This window comes from Pteropus alecto, unplaced genomic scaffold, assembly GCF_000325575.1.
Source record: "Pteropus alecto unplaced genomic scaffold, ASM32557v1 scaffold92, whole genome shotgun sequence".
NCBI lineage: Eukaryota > Metazoa > Chordata > Mammalia > Chiroptera > Pteropodidae > Pteropus > Pteropus alecto.
This window is the reverse complement of record NW_006432447.1, coordinates 1223624-1244824: the sequence shown is the minus strand read 5'-3', so window position 1 is coordinate 1244824 and position 21201 is coordinate 1223624. Positions and strand designations below refer to the sequence as shown.

Below are 21201 nucleotides of genomic sequence, written 5' to 3'. Positions count from 1 at the left end.
AAAAAAAGGATTGAACCATCCTTCTCACCATGTCCCCCATTCTGTCATTGATAGCTCCTTTCAAGTCTCAGCCAAGGCAGACTTCTCTAACACATGAGTCTAAATCTCTCTCTCATGTGTGCCTGGAGCAGCACCCTGTGGCTCTTTCTGTCCTGGCATTTCTCATACCGTTTTATAATACTCATCTGTTTACAGTCTCTACATGTGGACTGTCAGTATCTTAAGAACAGGGGCTAGATTTTTTTCAAGTTTGTGTACCCCAAGCACATGGCACAGTTTCTAGCATCTACTCAGTAAATGTTTGGGAAGTGAAAGATGGTAGCGCAGAGAAGTAGCCTATCAAATGATGAGTCTGTTCCAAAATGGGAATACCAATGTGTGGTTTAAATAGAGGAGAAGAAACCAACAGAAAGAACAATTGAAGAGAAAAGGGGGCCTAACTAATACCAGATCAGTATCCTGGAGGATTTTTTTTTTAGTGTCTTTTTTAAAAAGTCATGGGGTAAATCTCGAGAAAAAGAATAATTCCTTCTATGAAGTATTATGGCGAACGCTGTGAAATTGTTTGTAGATCAAAAATTAATAAGGGCATTTACACATGGTTCAACCTAATATAAGAAAAATAAGATAGGATATGTGAAAGAGTCAGCATTTCAGTTGAATTTAATAAATGTTACATAGCATCTACTATGTGCCAGTGCCAGGCTGTGTGCTAGGTGCCAGATGTCTAAGGTACTGATTAGCTATGAAAAATTATGATGTCAGATGGTAGTAGGGGAAAAATTTAGAACAGCCTATATGTAGAGTATGTCAGGGCATCAACAGCAGCTAAATGTGAGGGCCATGCTGATATAAACAAATCTCTGATATGCAGAAACTATATGAAATATACTTTGTTCTCTTTTTCTAGTTCAGTGAAATAATGACGTAAAACATTGATTTTAAAACCAAATTCGAACAGAGAAGTCAGTGAAATATAGTTCAAATTCAGTTTATTAGCACATTGTTAAGATTTTTATATTATTCCAAGGCAGAGAATTGTAGGGACCTTTTATACATGGAATTCTGGATGTTCTATCTAAAATATTTTTGAATAGTCTTAATTAAGGTGCGTAACTATTTCATAAGTATATCATAACGATCATATCCCAGATATCCCCTTCACATTCACTGCCTGTTTTCAATGTGCGGATACTAAAATATTAAGGAATATAAACCAAAAAACTGAACTAAAGCATTCTATATCTAAATTTTCTTGAGAATGACTTTTGATGGAAGATATTGTTTATCTGAATCACCAAAACAAAGATGGTCTTCATAGTGATAGCGGAATTGGTTATACAAATGTAGAGATTGGTGAAAACTCATCAGGCTATATATATATATATATATATTTTTTTTTAAATATGTTCATTTCACTGTATGTAAATTGTATCTCAATTTTGAAGAAAGTGGGGAACAATGACTCATTAAGGGACACTATTTAGTCAGTTTTATTTATATTTACTTCTTTCTGGTATACAGGCCTGAAAAACACTTTGGATAATAGAGCTAGTTGTTATCCTCCGCCAAGATCTTACATGAACTGGGTGACTTCTCATTTCCTAAGTTGAATTTAGGTCTTTGCTTTCACGGTGAAAAGAATTGATTGCAGAAGCCATATAAATTATTGAATGTGCTGAGGGGTGCATTGAGTACAAAAAATTTGAAAACTGTTATTTTAAGTTATAAGGTAGAAAAAAGTAGATGCCATTGACATTTCAAAAGTGAATACAACTTTCAGGCAATTCAAGCTACCATACTGTACAAAACAACATATATAATATTGAGTAAATTTTGGCTTTCAAAGGTGACACATCATAAATATAGTTATTTTGGGAGGAATTGTCAATTACGTTCAGTTTCTTTAGTCTCTTAATTTCCTTAGTCCAGAGAGTTCTACCCATCCTTAGCTAGATTTTAAATATGTTCATGGTTTGAGTGAATATTTTTGAGTCGCTGTTTTAGAGCAGTGCAACCCATGCACTCTATATTTATTCAAATTCAATTTTTAAAACTTAACAGGAATTTTGTGTCTTTTTTACATTCTCTAGGATGCACAGACAATTAGAACATTAACTCTCATCTCAAAAACCATTCAAACTTTGGGTAGCTGGGGGAGTCTGTCCAAAAGCAAGGTAAGTCTTTACATCTCTTGTTTTGTATTCACACTTCGGAAATGGTTTACCCTGTGATCCCTTCTCCCTCACTACTCTTTTTCAAATTAAAAACAAAGCAAAACCAAAAATACTATGTATAGATACCAGTAGCTGTCAATTAGGTAGATATATTTTAGTCACCTGTTAAAGAAGACACATTCATTTAAACTAATATATCTAAGAGGAGAAGGTCTAGTAAACAGATGTTAAGGCTGCCTGTTTGTCTGTCTGCACCATAATCATCTAAACGTCTATTGAGGAAATCTTTAGTGCCAAGCTCTTGAAATATATGATGGAATCCTTTTAGGCCTTACTCCTCAGCTTTATTAAAAATACAGCCCCTTATATTCTTAGCTCTCTACTTAACATATATAAATCCTGTCTGTTTTTTTTTCTTAGTCAAGTTTCAAGGAGACATTCATGTGTGAATTTTTCAAAATGTTTCAAGAAGAAGGATATATTATAGCAGTTAAAAAGGTATGATTGTTTTACTCTGGATATATTAACATTTCTTATCATATAGCATTGGGAAATAACATTTTATATTATTCCTAGGAGTCAGCCCCCAGTTTGAAAAATAATGTTTAAACTATCCATCAAATATAACAAGGCTGTATTTTTTCCCCTTTCTCCTCCCATGCAACCATGGGTTTTTTAGCTCTGAAATACCTAAATGAATTTTAGCTACTATTGCCAGTGTCTTAATAACAAATTACAAGTATCTAGAGTCAGGGCTTCTCAAAAGTGGCACTATTGGCAATTTGGCCAGATAATTCTAGTTTGTGAGAGGCTGTCTTATACCTTGTAAGGTGTTTAGCAGCATCCCTTTCCTCTACCAGTTAGAAGCCAGTAGCATGCCCCCAGTTTGACAACCAGAAATGTCTCTAAATGGTCACTGTCTCCTGAGGGATAAAATTGCCTCTGATTGAGAACCTCTGGTCTAGGAGAAAAGGCTTAATATGTACCTTATGTATAGTAGGCACTTAATTATTGAATTATTGAACATTTTATAAACACTATAGACTTATAGTAGTAACCTGAGGAAAGTTACTATAAATTAAAACGTACAATCCTACAGTATATAATATCCTAACACAAGGCCTATAATATACAAAACTTGTGTACTCAGCATCTGAGAATATTTAAAAAGGATCTATAATTTCTTGAGTCTTCAGTTCTGAATCATTCTAAATAAAATGTAGCATTATTGTAAAACCCTAAAAATTTGAAAAAAAATTATTTTGAAGTACATCTAAACTTGTCTTAAAGAAAGCACACTGTTTTATTTATCACAGCTCTAACTTAAGGAATTCAAATTAGCAAGGCTAAATTTTAAAGATTTCATTCAGTTTCTGGAGCATGGTTTACAGTTGATTGCCAAGAGTATATTTTGTGGAAGTATATTTGTGCTTTTTTTGTACTTTTAAAATTCTTACAGGGACTTAGTATATGAAAGTGATGATTTAAAAAATTAAAGCTAGTTGGAATTTTTTTATCTAGAATAGTGCAAGTTCAACCAAAAATGTTTTAAGCAACCATCGAAGGCTTTTGAGGAGAAAGTCTTTTAGAAGAATGGGCAAAGAAAAAGCTGCCCTTTTATTGATAGGACATTGTTGAAACAGTTGTGAGACAGTGTAGGCAGACTTTTGTTGGCAAGATTATGATGTACTGTCTTTTGTTTTAGGATTGTTTTTCCATTTTTTTATGACCTAGGCCATCGTAGCATCTGATTTCGTTTTTTTTTCCTGATAAAATCAGAATGTGTAGAGTTGATAAGGTCAATGGAGAAAGCATTTAAGCGTGTCAGTTTAGTCTGTTCCCAATCCACACTGAGTCACCCACTTACATTCTCTTGGACTATCACCATAGTATGTCTCCTTTACTGATTTGCTTCTAGATTCCTAAACTAGCATAGAATATTTTGCCCTAATATAAGAGTTTTCTTTATTATTCACTAGCTAAGTCTGGATATGTGCAATGTAATAAATTGCAAAAGTTTATGAAGCCCAATTTCACATTTTGAATTGTTCTCACTAGTGACATTGATCACTGCTCCAGAAAAAAATAGGTTATAACTCTGAATCATATACTATTTCCACAGAGTTTAGGAAAGGTATCCTGGATTGGTCTGTAAACACAATGACCATATAATTTAGTGTCCAGACCAAGATACTTTCAAGAGTAAAAAGTTGTGGTACTGGTTATATTGGGAACACAGTTGTAGACAAGGAAAGCCCTGAGCAAACTGGGACCTATAGTCACCCTGCACATAGTCTATCTTAATTATTCTGTATTCTTTCACTTCATTTAACTGTATTTACCCTATAGTTCCTTATAAAATATAACAAATAATGTAATAATTATCATAAATAATAAATATTTGTCAAATAAATAAATCAGTGCCTTCAGGCAAAACTAAGAAATGAAATAGTCAGATGTCTGTTACACTACATTAGTGGGTTGGTCCACCTGTAAGAGCTGAAGATAAGATAGGATATTTCTTTAGTTCCTTTGGATACTTTTTCTGTATCACATAAATATAATGCAAAAAGAAACTCTACTCTTGTTCTTTCACTTACCAAGATTTTTTTCCAGCAAACTAGAAGTGAACATTCCATTGCAAAACTCTCAAGTGTGCGTTCTGGTGGATGATCTATAGCCAGTTTTAGGAGAAAATGGCTGCGCCTACAAATTTCTACTTTACATTAGACACTGGTGCCTCAGTCTCATTTATATTGGAATGTACTTTGTTTTTTGTTTATTTTTTTTTTTAAGTCCTGAATGGGACAACATAGAAAAAAGCAAGGATGTTCATTTATGGGACAGAATAGGATTCCTCTCTAAAAACAAAAATTGTTCCTCAAACTACTGACTTCCCTTTCCCATGAAAGCCACATGCCAGGAAACTCTTGACCTGTCAAGGTAGCATATTTGTGAAGCTAAATACTCTTCACTGGGGGGCTTGCCATTCATTGGTAGAGTGGGGTACTCCAGTTTTTCTTGAGCCACCATATTCACATGTTCTACATAGGAAGTTTATAAATGGTGATTAGATTTTAGGTTATTCCAGAGAACCTAGTTACACTTGAGTGATAACTATGGAATACTGTCTCTGAGGGCTAAAGCCAATTATGTATAATAGAAATCAGCAAACTCTTTTTCTGTAAAGGGCCAGTAAATAAATATTTTAGGCTTTGCTGGCCTCATAGGGCTCTGCTGCATAATTCATAATTTTTATTTTTGTTTTACAATGCTTTAAAAATGTAAAAACTATTCTTAACTCATGGGCCTTACGAAAACAAGCTACAGGTTGAATTTGGCCCTCCAAGCCATAGTTTGGTAGTTCTTGACTTAGTGATTCACTGTTCTGTATCTAAAATCTTTGGGACCAGAAGTATTTCAGAATTTAGTTTTTCAGTTTTTAAAAATAATAAGTATATGCTATGTCTTAGATAATATTGTCAGTGGGGCTTGGGGCTATATGCCATAATCAAACTTACTAATATTTATGTAGCACAATGTATGAGTATTTACACTAAGTAGATAAATACAGACTATAAATAATAGCCCAGTGCCAGTTAAGATTAAGTTATAACCCCCAAATTAGTTGACTGTAAGTCGAAACAAAAAACTATTTATATTCAAAGCTTTATAGATTTTGGAATTGCAGTTAAGAAATTATGGATTGAATTATTTTTACAAGGAATATATTCTGGGTTTTACGTAATTTAAGAATAAACTTTTTAGAATACTGTCATGTGTAAATTAGGGACTTCCTCTACAATTAAATGTGTTTTGCTTTATGAATTACAATTATGTATATTCCTTAATAATAACCTCACAGTATTATCAGTGACATTTAAATAAGCTCAATTTATGATGTATCATCACAAATTGTAATATTTGCCTATTTTTCCATTTAGTTCTTAGATGAAATTTCATCCACTGAAACTAAAGAGTCCAGTGGTACGAGTGAGCCTGTGCACCTGAAAGAAGGGTAATTTAATGAAATTAGACATTAAAGTCATGTTTTAGTGTAGATGTTAAGTAAGTACAATGAGAATGGGTCTGGAAGTGAGGAAATCTGGGTTTTTGTTTTCTGCTAGAACTGCCTGATTAACGTCAATTAGGTAAGTCACCCTCACTATCCTATAACTTTATGCCAGATGGGCATTATTCCTTGTCTGTACAATCCTAGAGTTGTTTTGCAAATATAATGAGAGTATGGTATTAGTCCTTTGAAAAAGTAACAGCAGTATTCAGTCTTAAAGTAGTGTTAGCATTGGAAGTTAAGGGTTGGAAAATCACTCATTTGGCCCTTTTAGTTATGGATAGCACAGTTATAAATATTAAATTAATTAAAGGCTTTATTCCCGTGGTATGGCCAAAAATAAATGCAAAATTTATGGATGGCAAAGGCATTTTTATTTACTTAATATAATCTTACACAACTTTTCATATCATTTAAAAATAAAGGACAATTTTTTGTTTTGGATTAACTATTTTAATATTTGTAACTAAATGTTTAACATCTGTTTTGGCAGTGAGATGTATAAAAGAGCTCAGGGAAGAACTCGGATTGGAAAAAAGAATTTCAAGAAACGATGGTTCTGCTTAACAAGCAGAGAGCTCACCTACCACAAGCAGCCAGGTAGTTGTGTCTATGCTTTATTGTGGGGTAGTTTCCTGGTTCTTAGTGAAGATTTCTTTTTTTGCTGCTTAATGTGACTCTAGTGAACCTTTTCACTAATATTACTATAGTTTATAGCTTCTCACAGTGATGCACACACACTAGGAATGTAATAAATATTTGACAAGTGACCATGTAAATTACATATGTTTCACACATGCTCCATTTTTTTAAAATCCCTGGTAAATCGCTGCTATTATAACCAATATATAAGGAACAACATTTAGACTTCTTAGAACTTAAAAGTTTCTTTAACTCTCAGAGCCAAATTTATAAGAATCAACATCTAATAAATGAGTGTTGTAGTAGTTTTCTGAATAATATCAACCAAAAATTCTCCAGTCATACCATAGATTATGATTCCTATAAAGTTATCAGATTCATTCTAGACTGTTGACCAAGCCAACTCCAAAATGGATATTTTAATAATTTACTTCCTGAGAAAGCACAAATCGGCTATCTGGGTAAAGAAAACCATCTTTCTACAGTATGATTTGAGGGCTTCAGAGAGGCAAATTTGTCTCTCAGTGGACTGATACAGTGCTTAAAATCTCCACCTTTTATGTTTATTTCTTTGGGGTAAAGTATTATCTGTAGATGGCCATTAGCTTCTTCTGATATCTTAGCAAGAAGAACTTAGTATCTAGGTTATAGATCACATATAATAGAATCCTTTTTATTCAAAGTGATCAGGATCCAAAAATGTTCACTTAACCAAAAAGGTCAGTTAAAGCAAGAATTATTTAAAAACAAACAAAAAGATGTATACGTACCTTAAATATTTATATATTTGTTTATCAATCTTTTGATGGACAGCCAAGATCTGTTCTTAGAATATAGAACTATGGATTGCCCCTCTTTCTTGCGTAGTTATACCCCTAATGCATCAGTTTTCAGGTTGATTTCTCCAAAGTGAAGCTAGAACTTAAATACTTGAAAAGTAATCCAAGTACAGAATCTTTTTTATATTTTCATGATATTCATCCTAATCTTTTACAGCTGTCTCACCCCCATGTACATTAACCTTATTTGTGTGGGTGTGGGTCTCCTATTTTGAAGCTTTTCAGAGTACTTGCCTGATTTTCAAGTAAATAATAAACCTCTTAGTAAGGGGCACTTGTCACTTTACATATTTTTCAGCAAATTATAATTACAACATGGAAAATGGAATAAATAGGTTTGGAAACAAACCCAATGGACTTGGTAAGCAAAAAAGCCTAATCAATGGAACAGAAGGTTGTAGGCTTAGTAGTAGTGTAGCAACTGCAAGTATTCAGCATCCCATGCACATCATTTGATATGTTTTACAGAAGAAGTGGGGAGTCTTAGTTAATCCATCAAATCTGTTAGGCATAGAAAATCTCTTAAGAGAACCTCTGCTATAAATTTTGAAATGATAAAACAAACACCAGACATAGGGTACTTTCAAGAGAATGTAAACTCAGTTAAGTAGAGTGCTTCTTGAAAAGTAGTGATGTTAAATATTTTTTGTTTCACAATTTCTTTGAATGGCCTAGCCAGAATGACTGTATATGTCCATATATATTAGTAAGACCTAAGAAACCAATTGCTTTTTGTTTTTAGGCACCCAAATAATTTTTATGGCATATAAATATTCAAATGACTAAACATAAATAGGCTGGCTACAAACTTGCCCTTCCAGACGGCATGTTTTAAGCTAAACATATTTTGAATGTTGTAGAAGTTATAGCTTATATTGATGTTATATATAAATGTTCTCACATATATAGTGACATTTAAAAAACAGCAGTCATAATGTGCTAATTATGTTAACATTAACAATACATTGATATAAAATCTAAGTTAGTCATTCTTCATGAATAAATTAGCTATTTGTCATTTAAAGCATTTTCTAATTTGAGCTAGTGTTCTAAAGTCTTTTTTGGTTTAAGAATCATATGATAGCTTTGGACCCTTTTCTCTAGAAAAATGCACATACAAACTAAACCGAACATTTTGCACATAACTTCAGTGAGTTCGGAGACCCAAAGTCCATTCACAGTTCTCAAGAACCTCTGTTCTAGCCAGTGCTTTTGTAAGAATAAAATTTTGCAGAATGATTAGACTGCTCTAAATATAAAGTAGAGATATTAGAAGTTACATTGTTTTCAAGCCCTAAGAAATTTAACATGATTTTGGAGGAGTGAGCACTAATATATGAAGTTGTGAGATTATTTACCAAAGCCTACAGTTTTAAGCGACCATGCTTGTTGCTTTAACTATTTTGATGGATTTTTCCAAAATGTATTACATGCTTCCCTGCCTTCTAAAAAAGAGTTCATTGAACGTAAGTTAACATTTTCTAGATGACTTGGGGCTATCATTGATAATATTAATTATTATATAGTGCTCTGATTTAGTGATGTTTTCAGGGCTGCTTATGGGTATATGCAGCTTTTTACTCCCCAGCTAAATGCCTTGGACTGCTATGCTTTTTTGTGTGTTTCTTTGTTTGCTTTATACAGTTTTTCTCTATCCCCTTTATGTTTAGGCTGTCACCTTAAATTTCTTACGCCGTCAGTGAACCATAATGTAACATCTCACTTCCACCTCCATCACCCACCTCCATTTTTTACTGCTAATATACTGTGAGTGAGGATATGGGTACTCTGTATGTTAAAGTTATGCATAAGATTAAAAGTCTTTGAAGACTTCAGAACTTTATGAATAAAATGAAATGCATGGCCTTTGGATTCTCTGGTTGTTCAGCAACTTCCTGCTTACTTCCTGTTTTCTTGCTGCTTTCTGGGTAGACAAGACTGCTAGTTAAGTCCATTTCTACACTTACTGTGTGACTTTGGTGTCTGAAAGAGTGCCTCCCAAATTTTCTGTGATATAGCTCTAAATCATTGAATCTTTCACTCTATCATACTCTTACCGGCACTAGTATTCTGAATTTTTCTACCATTTAGAATCAAATAATACAGCCTTTTCCTAACTTACTAGAAAAGAAGTTAATAGAATTTTCTCAATGTTAAGGGTTTTTCTCAAATGGATTATTAAATTTTTGATGCCTGCTTAGGTAATCACTAATAAGCAACAGTAAACAACAAAACTTCAATACAACTAAATTAACGTGTGGTGGATGAAAATTATAGGGCATTCAGTCAGCTATCAGTCATGATTACCTTGACAGTCTTTTATGGACCCGTGTGTTTGTGATTATGGTTTTATATTGCTATATTGTAGTGCAGTCATCTCCTACAAGTAAAAGTCTCCAAGTTGTATGCCAGAACTAAATGAGTTATTGATGTTCTAGCCTCTGCCTGTCTCATCCAGCCTCATCTTTTGCATTCGCTGTATGTCACTTTACCAGACTAGCTCTTGCAATTCGTTTAACTTGTATTCTTTTACATACATGCTTTTGCGTGTACTTTACCTAGAAATCCCTTTCTTCTTCACCAGTGTAATTTATTGTCCTGTAAGCCTCAAATCAACTGTTAGCTCTTTACGGAATTCATTCATAAGCCTCTACCCACCTCAGTTGAGTTATTCTTACTATGTTTCTTTATCACCTTAGTGATAACTTCTGTCACACTGTGTGGTCCTTTTCTGTCTCTTCACCTAGTCTCTCAGATTTTCAAAGGTGGAGATCATGTATTTACTGCCTTCATTAAGGCACTTAGTAAATGTTTTTAATAAATGATATTCTTCAAAGAAGACCATATATTCTAGATATGGTTTTATCTGAATTACTGTAAGAACCACAACTCTAGGCTTCTGAAATTTTCACCAAGCATACTAATAATAGATTATTAACAAATTTATCTCCAAAATTCCTTTCTGTGTTCTCCAAAGTTGATTAGATATTGTCTATTTTATAGGAGACTTGACATACTCAGGTACATCCATATAGCCTACATAACTTCTGTGTGATAGCAAATGTTCTAGCTCATATAGCATGTGGACAATATAAAGGAAACTTCCATGGTGTTTTAAACAGAAATCTCAATGTATTTGGGTTGACTTGGTTTTCACCTGCTCATATTTTCACACAGGGCTCTGCAGTATTTTTTTCTTTGATAACTAAAGACCGTCATTGTTGATTCATTCATGCATTCATTCACCAAATATTTTATTAAGTGTCTACTATGTTCCAGACACTGTTCTAGGCTCTGGAGAAAACAGAAGTGAACAAAACACACCAAAATCCTTGTCCTTGTAGATCGTATAGTTTCGTAGTAATAGACAATAAACAAAAACCAATTATATAGTATGTTGGATGATTATAAATGAGATAGACAAAAATAAAGCAGGGAAGGAGAATAGATAATGGTGGGTTCATTGAGGAGATTTGCAATATTAAAAATTCTAGCCAAGGAAGGCTTCAATGAGAAAGTGACATTTGAGAAAAGGCCTAAAAATAATGAGGCACTTTGTTATGTGAATGTTCGGGATAGTAGTAATGCAGACATAGCTAACAGCAGCCAGTAAAAGGCTGTAAAACAGAAACATACCTGAAGTATTCAAGAGACAAGAGAAAGTTTCATGGCTAGAAAAAAAAAATGAGTAAGGGAGTAATCGTAGGAAATGAGGTAAAAAAATCATGGGGAAATCAGACATTACAGGGCTTTGTGGGCCATTGGAAGTCTTTTACTTTGAGTAAGATGAAAAGGCATTAGAGTTTTAAGCAGAAGAATGACATCATTTGACTTGTTTTAATAGGATTAATCACTCATGCCACATGAAGTGCTGTGAGAATAGAATGCAGGGCACAAGGAGCCCAGTTAAGGGGCTGTTGCAGTAATCCAGGGGAGAGAAGATAATGGCTTGAACCAGTTGGTAGCAATGGAGGTGGTAAAAATGACTCACATTCTGGACCTGTTCTGGAAGATTGCACTCACAGAGTTTGCTAGAGAAGCAGATATCGAGAGTGAGAGAAAGGCAAGACCCCCATCCTGCCCAGTACTATTTCTTATATAACATACTTCTTTTTTTTCTTTTTTTTTTTCTGGATTCAGTATTTATTTTGCAGGAATACTTTTTTAAGGAATTCTTTCACGTAGACGTAATGGCTGATAAATTTTCTGAGTCCTTGCATATTTAAAATGCCTTTATTTTACCCTTACTCTTGAATGATAGCACTGCTTGACAGCCCAGTAAGCATCCTTGCTGCTTTAGCCTGAGACATATGCCTCTGTTGACTGCTGCTTAGCACTAACTGGAGGTTGTGGGGGGAGGGGACCTAATTTCTCCTTGGCCCAGCTGTTCCACTTGCCGTTCACCTACTAATTGTCCTGATGTATGTCTGAGTGTGTCCATTGACTCTGGCTTGAAGCTGTCTCCTAACCAACCAGTCCTACTTTTGAAGGTGCAACTTTCTTCATTTCATTCCCTCTCCACCTCACCCCCTTCCCTTGGCCATAATTTGATTTTGTCTGCTTCCAGGAGTCTATTCTTATTTTCCCATGCACTTGTGATTTGTATTTGTTGAATTTAACTGTCATTTCTTCAGGAAAGTTTTCTCTAACCACCCAATTTAAAGTAACTTCCCAGTTACTGTCTATCACATCACCTCAGGTTGTTTTCATTATAGCATTCATCTCTGCCTAATATTTGTCTTTTGTCTGTCTTTCCAGACCTAAATGTAAACTTCATTAGGGGCCTTATATGTTCTATTTACTGCTATATCCTAAGTGGTTAGAACAGTGTCTGGTATATGGTAGACATTCAATGTATGACAGTTGAACTAAGTGATTTTATGTTTGTTTTTTTTTAAATTATATGTTACATCTGCTTGAATTACACAATTTTGGATTTTATACCAGGAACGAGGCTTAAACAAATATTCTGTGTTAACCTCTCTGTTCAGGACAGAAAACCTTTATTAACAAAATCTTTGATCAAAAAGTTACACATTAAACCATGGACTAATAACATAAAATGTCAGGGTCTTACCTCTAGCACATCAATCCATATGTCATTGAAACAAAGTTTGGAAGGGGGGCATAGTAAAGCTTTGGTTATCTAAGAACAACATTACAAAGTAACCAGAAAAAGTCATAATTCTATTTGTTTATAGTTTCTATAACCATATAAGATCACATGTCATATTATTATGGAGCTCCTTCAGCAAACCCAAATTGCCAAATTCTTAAATTAGGTTAAAAAGTCACTCTACCAAATAAAATTTTTAGTTTTGTTTCCTCTGTTTCTTAGAGTAAATTTGTAAAGCTCTAGTCAGCTGAGCCAATATGTGATACTTATGAACAGTTTTTCAATGTAAAATCATTTGGGGGGTTAATCCCTTAATTAAAGATTGGAAAAACAGAAAAATCCACTTAGGTATAGTCAGATTCACTGCTCATGTAATAATAACTCTATGAAAAAAACTTGCATTTCTTAGCAAGTTTTGAGCAGGCCTCTATTGCTAAGTATTTTATTCAGTCCCTATATAATGTTATAAAATATAACATTTTTATTTTCTACATAGGTATCAAATTCTCGCATTTTTCCTTGAAAATGCTTTAATTTATATTGGAAAAAAAAAAGTCCTTTAATAGAAAACAATCAAAATTCGTCTGTTTCATAAAACAAAGAATATATATGTGCCATTTGGAAATCTGTAGGTTACTTATACTCCTGTACCATCAAATGGATGAACTTAAACCTTACAGAATTAGCCTCTCTCATCTTTATAATTCCGAAGGAAATTATTTTAATTTTGTCATACTTCTTTTATTAGGGAAGGATGCAATTTACACAATTCCAGTGAAAAACATTCTTGCTGTGGAAAAACTGGAAGAGAGCTCTTTCAACAAGAAAAATGTAAGTGTCAGAAATAAAGCTTTTTAAACTGCATATATTACTTAGTTGAAAATTTTCAAGAGATTGGTTGTTTTAGTATTTGCCATTAAGCATTAATATTTTATAATTGCTGGTTAAAACTGTCTTAAAATTGTCCATTATTGTTGATGCCTTGTATAATCTGCCTAGCCTATTAAGTTAAAGGTACTTTTCTCAATATTACCTTATTAAATGTTAATAATGTAATCTCAGCCAATCTGTGCTGTCTTATCTTTGGCTGTCACTCAGTATATACCATTTTACTCAAGCCAGCCAAGTTGATTTTCTTGTTTCTCTATATTTTCCCACTGCTTTGCCTGTACTCATACTTTCTCTTTCATTTGGAATTCCTTCCCTTTATTCCGTTTATATTGTAGTCGATTACTTTGGGCGTGTTCGGCTTTTAAAAATTACATAATGTGACTCAGATTGTCTTTGAGGCTAACTTGTTTGAAAAGTAACAGTTCATAAGATACCTGAGCAGCAGTTACCTAGCCAAGCAAATTATATTTCTGTTATATACCTTTTTCTGTTTTGTACTGTGTTGGTTTTTAGACTGTCACTAACTTTTTATCTTAATTGCCTATGAAGATGTTCCAAGTAATACATACGGAGAAACCACTCTATGTCCAGGCAAATAATTGTGTAGAAGCTAATGAATGGATAGACGTACTCTGCAGGGTGAGCCGATGCAATCAGAACAGGCTCAGTTTTTACCATCCCTCTGCATATCTAAATGGCAGCTGGCTCTGCTGTCAGGAGACCAGTGAAAGTGCTCTCGGCTGCAAGCCATGTACTGCGTAAGTTTCTTTCTGATTAAAAAAGCAATGTTTTAAATATGGTATATCTATACAATAAAATGTTATTCAGCCAGAAAAGTACTGATATACGCAACAATACACATGAACCTTGTAAACAAATGAAAGAAGCCAGACACAAAGGCTATTTACTGTATGATAACATTTATATAATAGGTAAATTCATAGAGACAAAATAGAAAGCAGTTGTGAGGGGCCGGTGGGAGGATGTAGAGTGCTAATGGATACAGGATTTCTTTTGGAGTTTTGAAAATGTTCTCAAATAAGTAGTAGCTGGCCCAAAGCAGGAACAAAGGGCAATGTGTAAGTAGATGAGCAAACCTGAGCAAGAGATCAAGGAAGAAGGGCTTAGCATTCTCTTTTTTAACTGTGCAAAACAGCCATTGTTGCCCTGTAGACGTAAGGAACGAATATATTGCTCTTGTGATGAAACATAGATTATGAAAATGACTTCACTTTAAAATTACCTCCTTTTAATTAGAGTCACATAATGACCAGACCACTCTTAGCCCTGTTTAATTACAAAATGAGACTAGATTTCTGAGGTTCTTTGTGCAAAATTCTGTGGTTTTGTTTTTTTTTGTCTCAAACTGTCAAAAGTCTTTGGCATATTAACAAAGTAAAATTTTTCCAATGTCTTTAATTTCATTTTTACCATAGAGGTGTCCCTGCAGACATCCAAATAGATATTGATGAAGACAGAGAAACAGAAAGAATTTATTCCCTTTTTACCCTCAGTTTACTTAAGCTACAGAAAATGGAAGGTAAATGTACAATTAAATTATTTGTATATAAGCATCATCCTTAATTACCAATTTCTAAAGTATTGCTTTGGCATTTTCTTAATGTTGAAAATACTCATAGATTTACCAAAATATTACTTTATATGACAAAGTTGACAAATTCCCAAAGAGGATGTTTCTCATAAATGTTCATGAAGTAAAAACTACTGTTTTTGCATAAATGTGATCATAATAAAATGAATGTATTTGGGTTATCTGTGTATTTCCAGGGGAAATCTCCCCAGCTTGAGACACTTGAAAAGTTCTTATTCATACTACAAATTACATTTATGGAATATAGTTGTCTGATTAGAGATTTTGCTGCTCCTTATAGAGGCTTGTGGAACTATAGCAGTCTATCAAGGACCACAGAAAGAGCCTGATGATTACTCTAACTTTGTAATTGAGGATTCTGTAACAACCTTTAAGACAATTCAGCAAATAAAAAGCATCATAGAGAAGCTAGATGAACCTCATGAAAAGTATAGGAAGAAAAGATCAAGTAGTGCAAAATATGGGAGCAAGTAAGTATTTTTAAGATACTTTAAATGTGTTTTTAAACATAGTTTGAGATTGCCTCATCTACTCTGTATTCACACCTGAATTGCAGGCCTCTTGCTTACCTTCATTTATGAGGACCCAGCTCAGAACCTTTCTCTTGTGCAAGAGTTTCCTTGGCCACTCACATAGTGATCTTTGTCTTTTCGGTTCTGGTATCATCTCCTTATGTTGGTACTTTATCACCACTTTTAATGTTATATTCCAGTGTACTTCATTAAACTGAATACTCAGTAACTTGTTACTTTTATTTTGTTTTGATTCTTCTTCCTTCCTAAACATCTCTCACAGTGCCTTATACATACTATGTACTAAAAAAAAATCTACTGTAAAAGTGCCAGAAGCATTTTATAGTAGATTTTTTGATCCATCTCAAATGTAAATGGATACTACAAGCTAACATTTATTAGGAGCTTATTCTTGCACCAGGCACTATACTTAGTATTCTACATCATATCACTTAATATTGTTATTAGCAACAAGTAACAAAATCCCAATTGAAGCATCTTAATAAGAAATTTTTTAATCTCACAAATTAAGTTCTAACTTATACATTTGGTTAGTTCACCAGCCCAACACTGTCATCAAGGACCATTCTGACCACTCAGCCATCTTCAACAAGATTTCTTTCTTCCTCAGGCTTGTCCCCTCATGATCGCAGATGAGCTATAATAGTTTAGAGCTTCACATTTTTATATAATAGTGTCCAGAGGCAAAAAGAACTGTTTTCTTCTAAGAGAAAAGAACCCTACTTAAAGTTACCTGGAATAGGGCTGCCTAGTACTAGCACTAGGATCAGAATTTTGCTTACATCGAAGTAAATAGGTTGAGGATGGTTCTCAACCAGCAAATAAGTGTTTGCTACGATATACACTCTCTTGTTGATCTTCACATCAGCCCAATGTGGTTATATTCCCATTTTACAGCTAGAGAAACTGAGGCCCAAGTTCACACAGCTGATCAGTAAGGGGATTTTGAGTCCTGGCCCCACACTTTCAAGTATTCTTTTAAAATTTTGTGGTGTAATAATTGTATTTGTGATTTATGAACAGTAAAACTCAGTTCGGCAGGTGTAAATGTTTCTGTTCTCCCTGGACAGAAGGCTTAGTACATTAAACAGGCTATTGTAGCATCCTAATCCTGTCTTCTCTACATTAGAGTAATTGGTTCTCTTCCAAAAGCAGTCATGCAGTTTTGGAGCTCCAGGAGGTTTCCATATGATGTCCTAGCCAGTGCTTGACCATTTTTCTTAATAATAGCTCCCCCTCATACCCACACACACTGTACCTCTTCCCAGCTTTATTTTTCTCTATTAAAAAATACCAGTCTCTCTTGTAGTATTATTTTACTTGTTCATAATGTTTTCCCTAATTCCAAAATATAAGCTCCATTAGGGCAAGGGTTCTGTCTGTTTTGTTCACTACTGTATCCATAGCTTCTGAAATAGTACCTGACATTTAATAGGTGATCAGTAAATACTCATCGAATTAATGAAATAAGACTTAGTGTGAAAGATTATCATTGGAAAATTATAAATACTTGATACTATGAAATACGTGTTACTTTTTTAAATGTTAAATTTTTTCACTTTCGAAAAATGATTTTCTATTGTTATTTTCTAGGGAAAATCCAATCGGGAAAACATCTTAGAGTTTGACCAGTTGATTCAGAAGAACTGGAAAATATTCTTGTTGGAATTATTCAGTTCATCATATATTTTGTTCATAGTATTTAAGGATGAACATTGGCTTCACATTGTATTTAATATTTAATAATTGAAATTAACTGTTTGGGAATCTGGTGTTGATGTATTACTAAAGAATTTGAAGCCCAAGATTCTCTTCATATCTTACATGTCAAAAGCCATGTTTCTGTAACTTCTTTTTAATAGACAAAATCTTCCTGAAGAAGCTTTGTAACAAAAGGAAAACTCTGTAGCAAGAAACCATCTCTTCTTGTGACACTCTGTGTTCTGTGGACTTTTCACTACCATTAGTGCCTGCTCTATACTGCCGACATCTCGTTTTATTAGAAAATCCCAGTCCATGACGACTCAGAGCTTGCCCTTTAGCTCACCTAGACCCTCCCTCTTCAAAAAAGAAAAAAATATAAAAGATTTTCCTTTGGTCCATTAATCATTACAGATTACATTAAGGGCAGTAACAGAAACTTTAGAAAACTGCCAGAGTATCCTTCAAAGTTGGTAGATCCTTTTGCCTATTTGAAGATGTAAACAGAACTCAGATAGGAGGAATCAGGGAACATGTACTGTTGTGTGTGTCTTGTTTACATTTGGGATGAGTGATGGCAGATAAAATGAGACCACTAAATTTTTTTTCATTGTTTTAAATATCAGGTACTCATTTCCTTGATCTGAGAGTTCTGGTTAACATGACTTCTAAGGACATCTCTTCTGAAAAAGAAGAGAAACAGTGAAAGAAGGTGGTGGGAAATCACTTGATTTCACCTGTTATTCCATGTTCTTATAAGGGCCATCATAGGGACGCCCACCTCCTAGTGTGACTATTATTGAGTTGAGAGCCAATTCAAGAACAGTCACTTGGCGCACTTTAATAATCTGGGTTGCCCCAGATTATACTTTAGATACTCTGTAGTATCTAATCTTTATGATCAGTTGAATGATCAATGTTTAAGTCTAGAAATAGTACTTTCCTGAAAATGTTTATATTTCATTGCTGTTTCCTTATGCCCTGCTAGCCAAATGGAATTTGGGCAAGCAACTGTTTGAATCCTATTTTTCCCTAATAATTTACTTTTATCCTAAAAACCATAACTGTAAATAAGCAGTCGAAGCAAGTTGCCACCTTGAATTAAGAGGGATACACTTTGCTTCATCAGTATTAAAAACTATGGTACTCTTATTTTGTCTTTTTAAAATCAAACATTTTCTAAATGTGGTACTTTGAACCTTAGAGTATTTACATGTTTCTTTTTAATACTGTGACTTAGTAATGTAAGTCTAGCTAGTAGTGCTTTTTTTGTTGTTGTTTATTTCCCTGAGCATAAGCTATATTTTAATATACACTTTGCCAATTATTATTGGCAAGTAATTGTTTTTAAATTATATTGTTACTCTGTAGTTATTTTTCAAGACCATTGGCACGCAATCAAAGTTATTCTATAAATGATTATAACTGAGCAATGTATTTCTCTAAATGACTTGTAAAAATCAATTAGTTTTATTTAAGAAACAGTCCTAGTCTACATTATAATAGGTTGTTCCTGGCCCATTTTAAAGATTTCTGTTTGAAAGAGTCCTTTAAATTTTATGAGCTTGTAGATTCTATAAAGTACACTGATTTATAAAGGTGAAGGAATTTAACCATTTAATTTCTTATTGTTGAATTTCATTCAGATTGAAATTTCCTTCTAAGAGTCTCTGAAACATCTACCTAAAAAGGACATGTGAGCATTGCCAGGTACCACTCATTACTCTTTAGTGGTTTTTTTAGTCTTCTGCTATTTTTTTTCAAGATAAAAAGAATATTCTTCTAATATTTATAATATCAAATCCCCAATTATGATTGGTTTTTTTTTTGTTTGTTTGTGTGTTTTTGTTTTATTTTTTTGTTTTGTTTTGTTTTTAGGCGAGGCACCCCTTGGTTAACCTCACAGATTGCCAGCTTACAGTCCCTTATATTTTTATTTTTATGCCTACAGCACCTGGTCTTCCTAGGTGGTCTCCCATCCAAGTACTAACCAGGCCCAGCCCTGCTTAGCTTCCGAGATCAGACAGGATTGGGCTTGTTCAGGGTAGCATGGCCATAGACTGATTGTTTTTAAATATCATGGCATTATCAAAAGGACCAAGGCTGTGTGGATACATAACTCTGAATTTGAAGGAAAGAGTTTAGTCATCTAGTTATTTTCTTCACATGACTCTTTTAAACAGCCAGTTTGACTGGAATTAACGAACTTGGCACAGCCGAAAAAGAAGTAATGTGAAATTATAGTAATTTTCTTTGAAAGTCTTTTGAAATAAGAGACCATGTCAGTAGGACCCTAGACAACCAAGGTCCTTGCTTCCAAGGGTCTTATTCCTCTGTTGTTACTTAGGAATACTTCGATTTTTACTACCTGATCTGCTTTCTCTGCCTTTTCTACACTTGAAAAACTACATGGCAGCTCACTTCACCCTAAAACCCGAAAACCCCAAGAAGGAAAGAAAAGGATGATGCAGAGAAACTCTTGCCATAAATGCCAAGTTCTGGGTCTAAGCGTGGCCGTTTCTGTCTGTTTCTGAAATGGTGGTGATCTGTTGCTTGTGTTGCAATTGTTCGTTTTTGTTTGGCTTTGTTTTTTAATAGTCATTTAATAAGATGATGGGCAATAGCAAAGTTTTTTACTCCCAGGAATATGATTTATCAAATTAAACGATTTTATTTACCAAAGAAATATGTTTATATCACGGGTAATGGTTAAGTGTCATACAAGGTGACGAATGATGTGGCTTTTGTTTCTGTTTCTGAAGCCTAATTTCATTCATTTATCAGAAAAGCTCATTTATTCCAGGTTTTAGAAAACAGATTTTTTTTTTTTTTTTTTTTAAGTAAAAGCACCTTTAATTTGTTCTAATGGTACATCCTGTAAAGACAGAATGCAAAAAAGCCTTTAAGGTGTCCTTTACAGTATGTGAAAAATATAGGACTCATTCTAGAGTTAAATTACCTGTCTTGATTGCTCTTACTTGCTTCCATTTTTATAACTTGGAAATTAATATGTTGCTAGTAAATATTGGTTTTTACAGTGTCCAGCTTAAAAATGTAAGTTATCAAAACTTAATGTAGTGAATTTGTGTAACCATGTTGTATTGTTGAGAATGTATTTTTATTTAAATTTTATTTTCTTATCAAGAGTATTATAAAAATTAAAACTTTTGTAACTGTCGCTTGGAAATAACTCAAATAAATTACAAGAAGCCTGTCTGTTCTTTGTGAGACCTTAGTTTCTTTTTTTCTTTTTTTTATTATTTTTTTAAAATTTTAATTAAGTTTATTGGAGTAACATTGGTTAATACTATTATATGATTTTCAGGTGTACATTATCATTTGATATCTGTATATTCTATTGTGTGTTTACCGAGAGCTTACTTTCTTACTGATTTAAGAATTCTTGTTTAAAATTATTGTACCTTGCCTGTTAGTAAGGGAATAGCAGAAGTGAGAAATCTTCAGTTATGAAGAAGAACAAAGCAATCTGGAAAGGACACAGTATTCTTGCATTTAACTAGAGTGACTTTTGATGGACTGTGGTGGTTATTTGCTTATTCATTCAACAGACTTTTCGGAGGACCTACAATGTGCATGCAGGATCCTGTCATTCCCTAG

General features: G+C 33.7%; 1 protein-coding gene and 1 pseudogene across 2 annotated transcripts in view; one reads left to right on the top strand and one right to left on the bottom strand.

Annotated features, from left to right (window-relative positions):
* The window catches only part of RASA2 (RAS p21 protein activator 2), a 95193-nt gene extending 77222 nt beyond the window's left edge, over positions 1-17971 (top strand). The window contains exons 16-24 of one of the 2 annotated variants that reach the window (XM_006907186.3): positions 2094-2177; positions 2598-2675; positions 6122-6195; positions 6743-6849; positions 13595-13677; positions 14287-14495; positions 15174-15277; positions 15630-15819; positions 17476-17971. In XM_006907186.3, coding sequence (XP_006907248.2) covers positions 2094-2177; positions 2598-2675; positions 6122-6195; positions 6743-6849; positions 13595-13677; positions 14287-14495; positions 15174-15277; positions 15630-15819; positions 17476-17503 — 957 coding nt within the window. In that variant the 3' untranslated portion in view covers positions 17504-17971. Of the gene's footprint in view, positions 1-2093; positions 2178-2597; positions 2676-6121; positions 6196-6742; positions 6853-13594; positions 13678-14286; positions 14496-15173; positions 15278-15629; positions 15820-17475 lie in introns of both variants that reach the window. The other variant, XM_015585847.2, reaches the window with a different exon arrangement.
* A 1554-nt stretch (positions 17972-19525) lies between these two features.
* On the bottom strand, positions 19526-19644 carry LOC112476047 (annotated as a pseudogene).
* Between the last annotated feature and the right edge of the window lie 1557 nt (positions 19645-21201).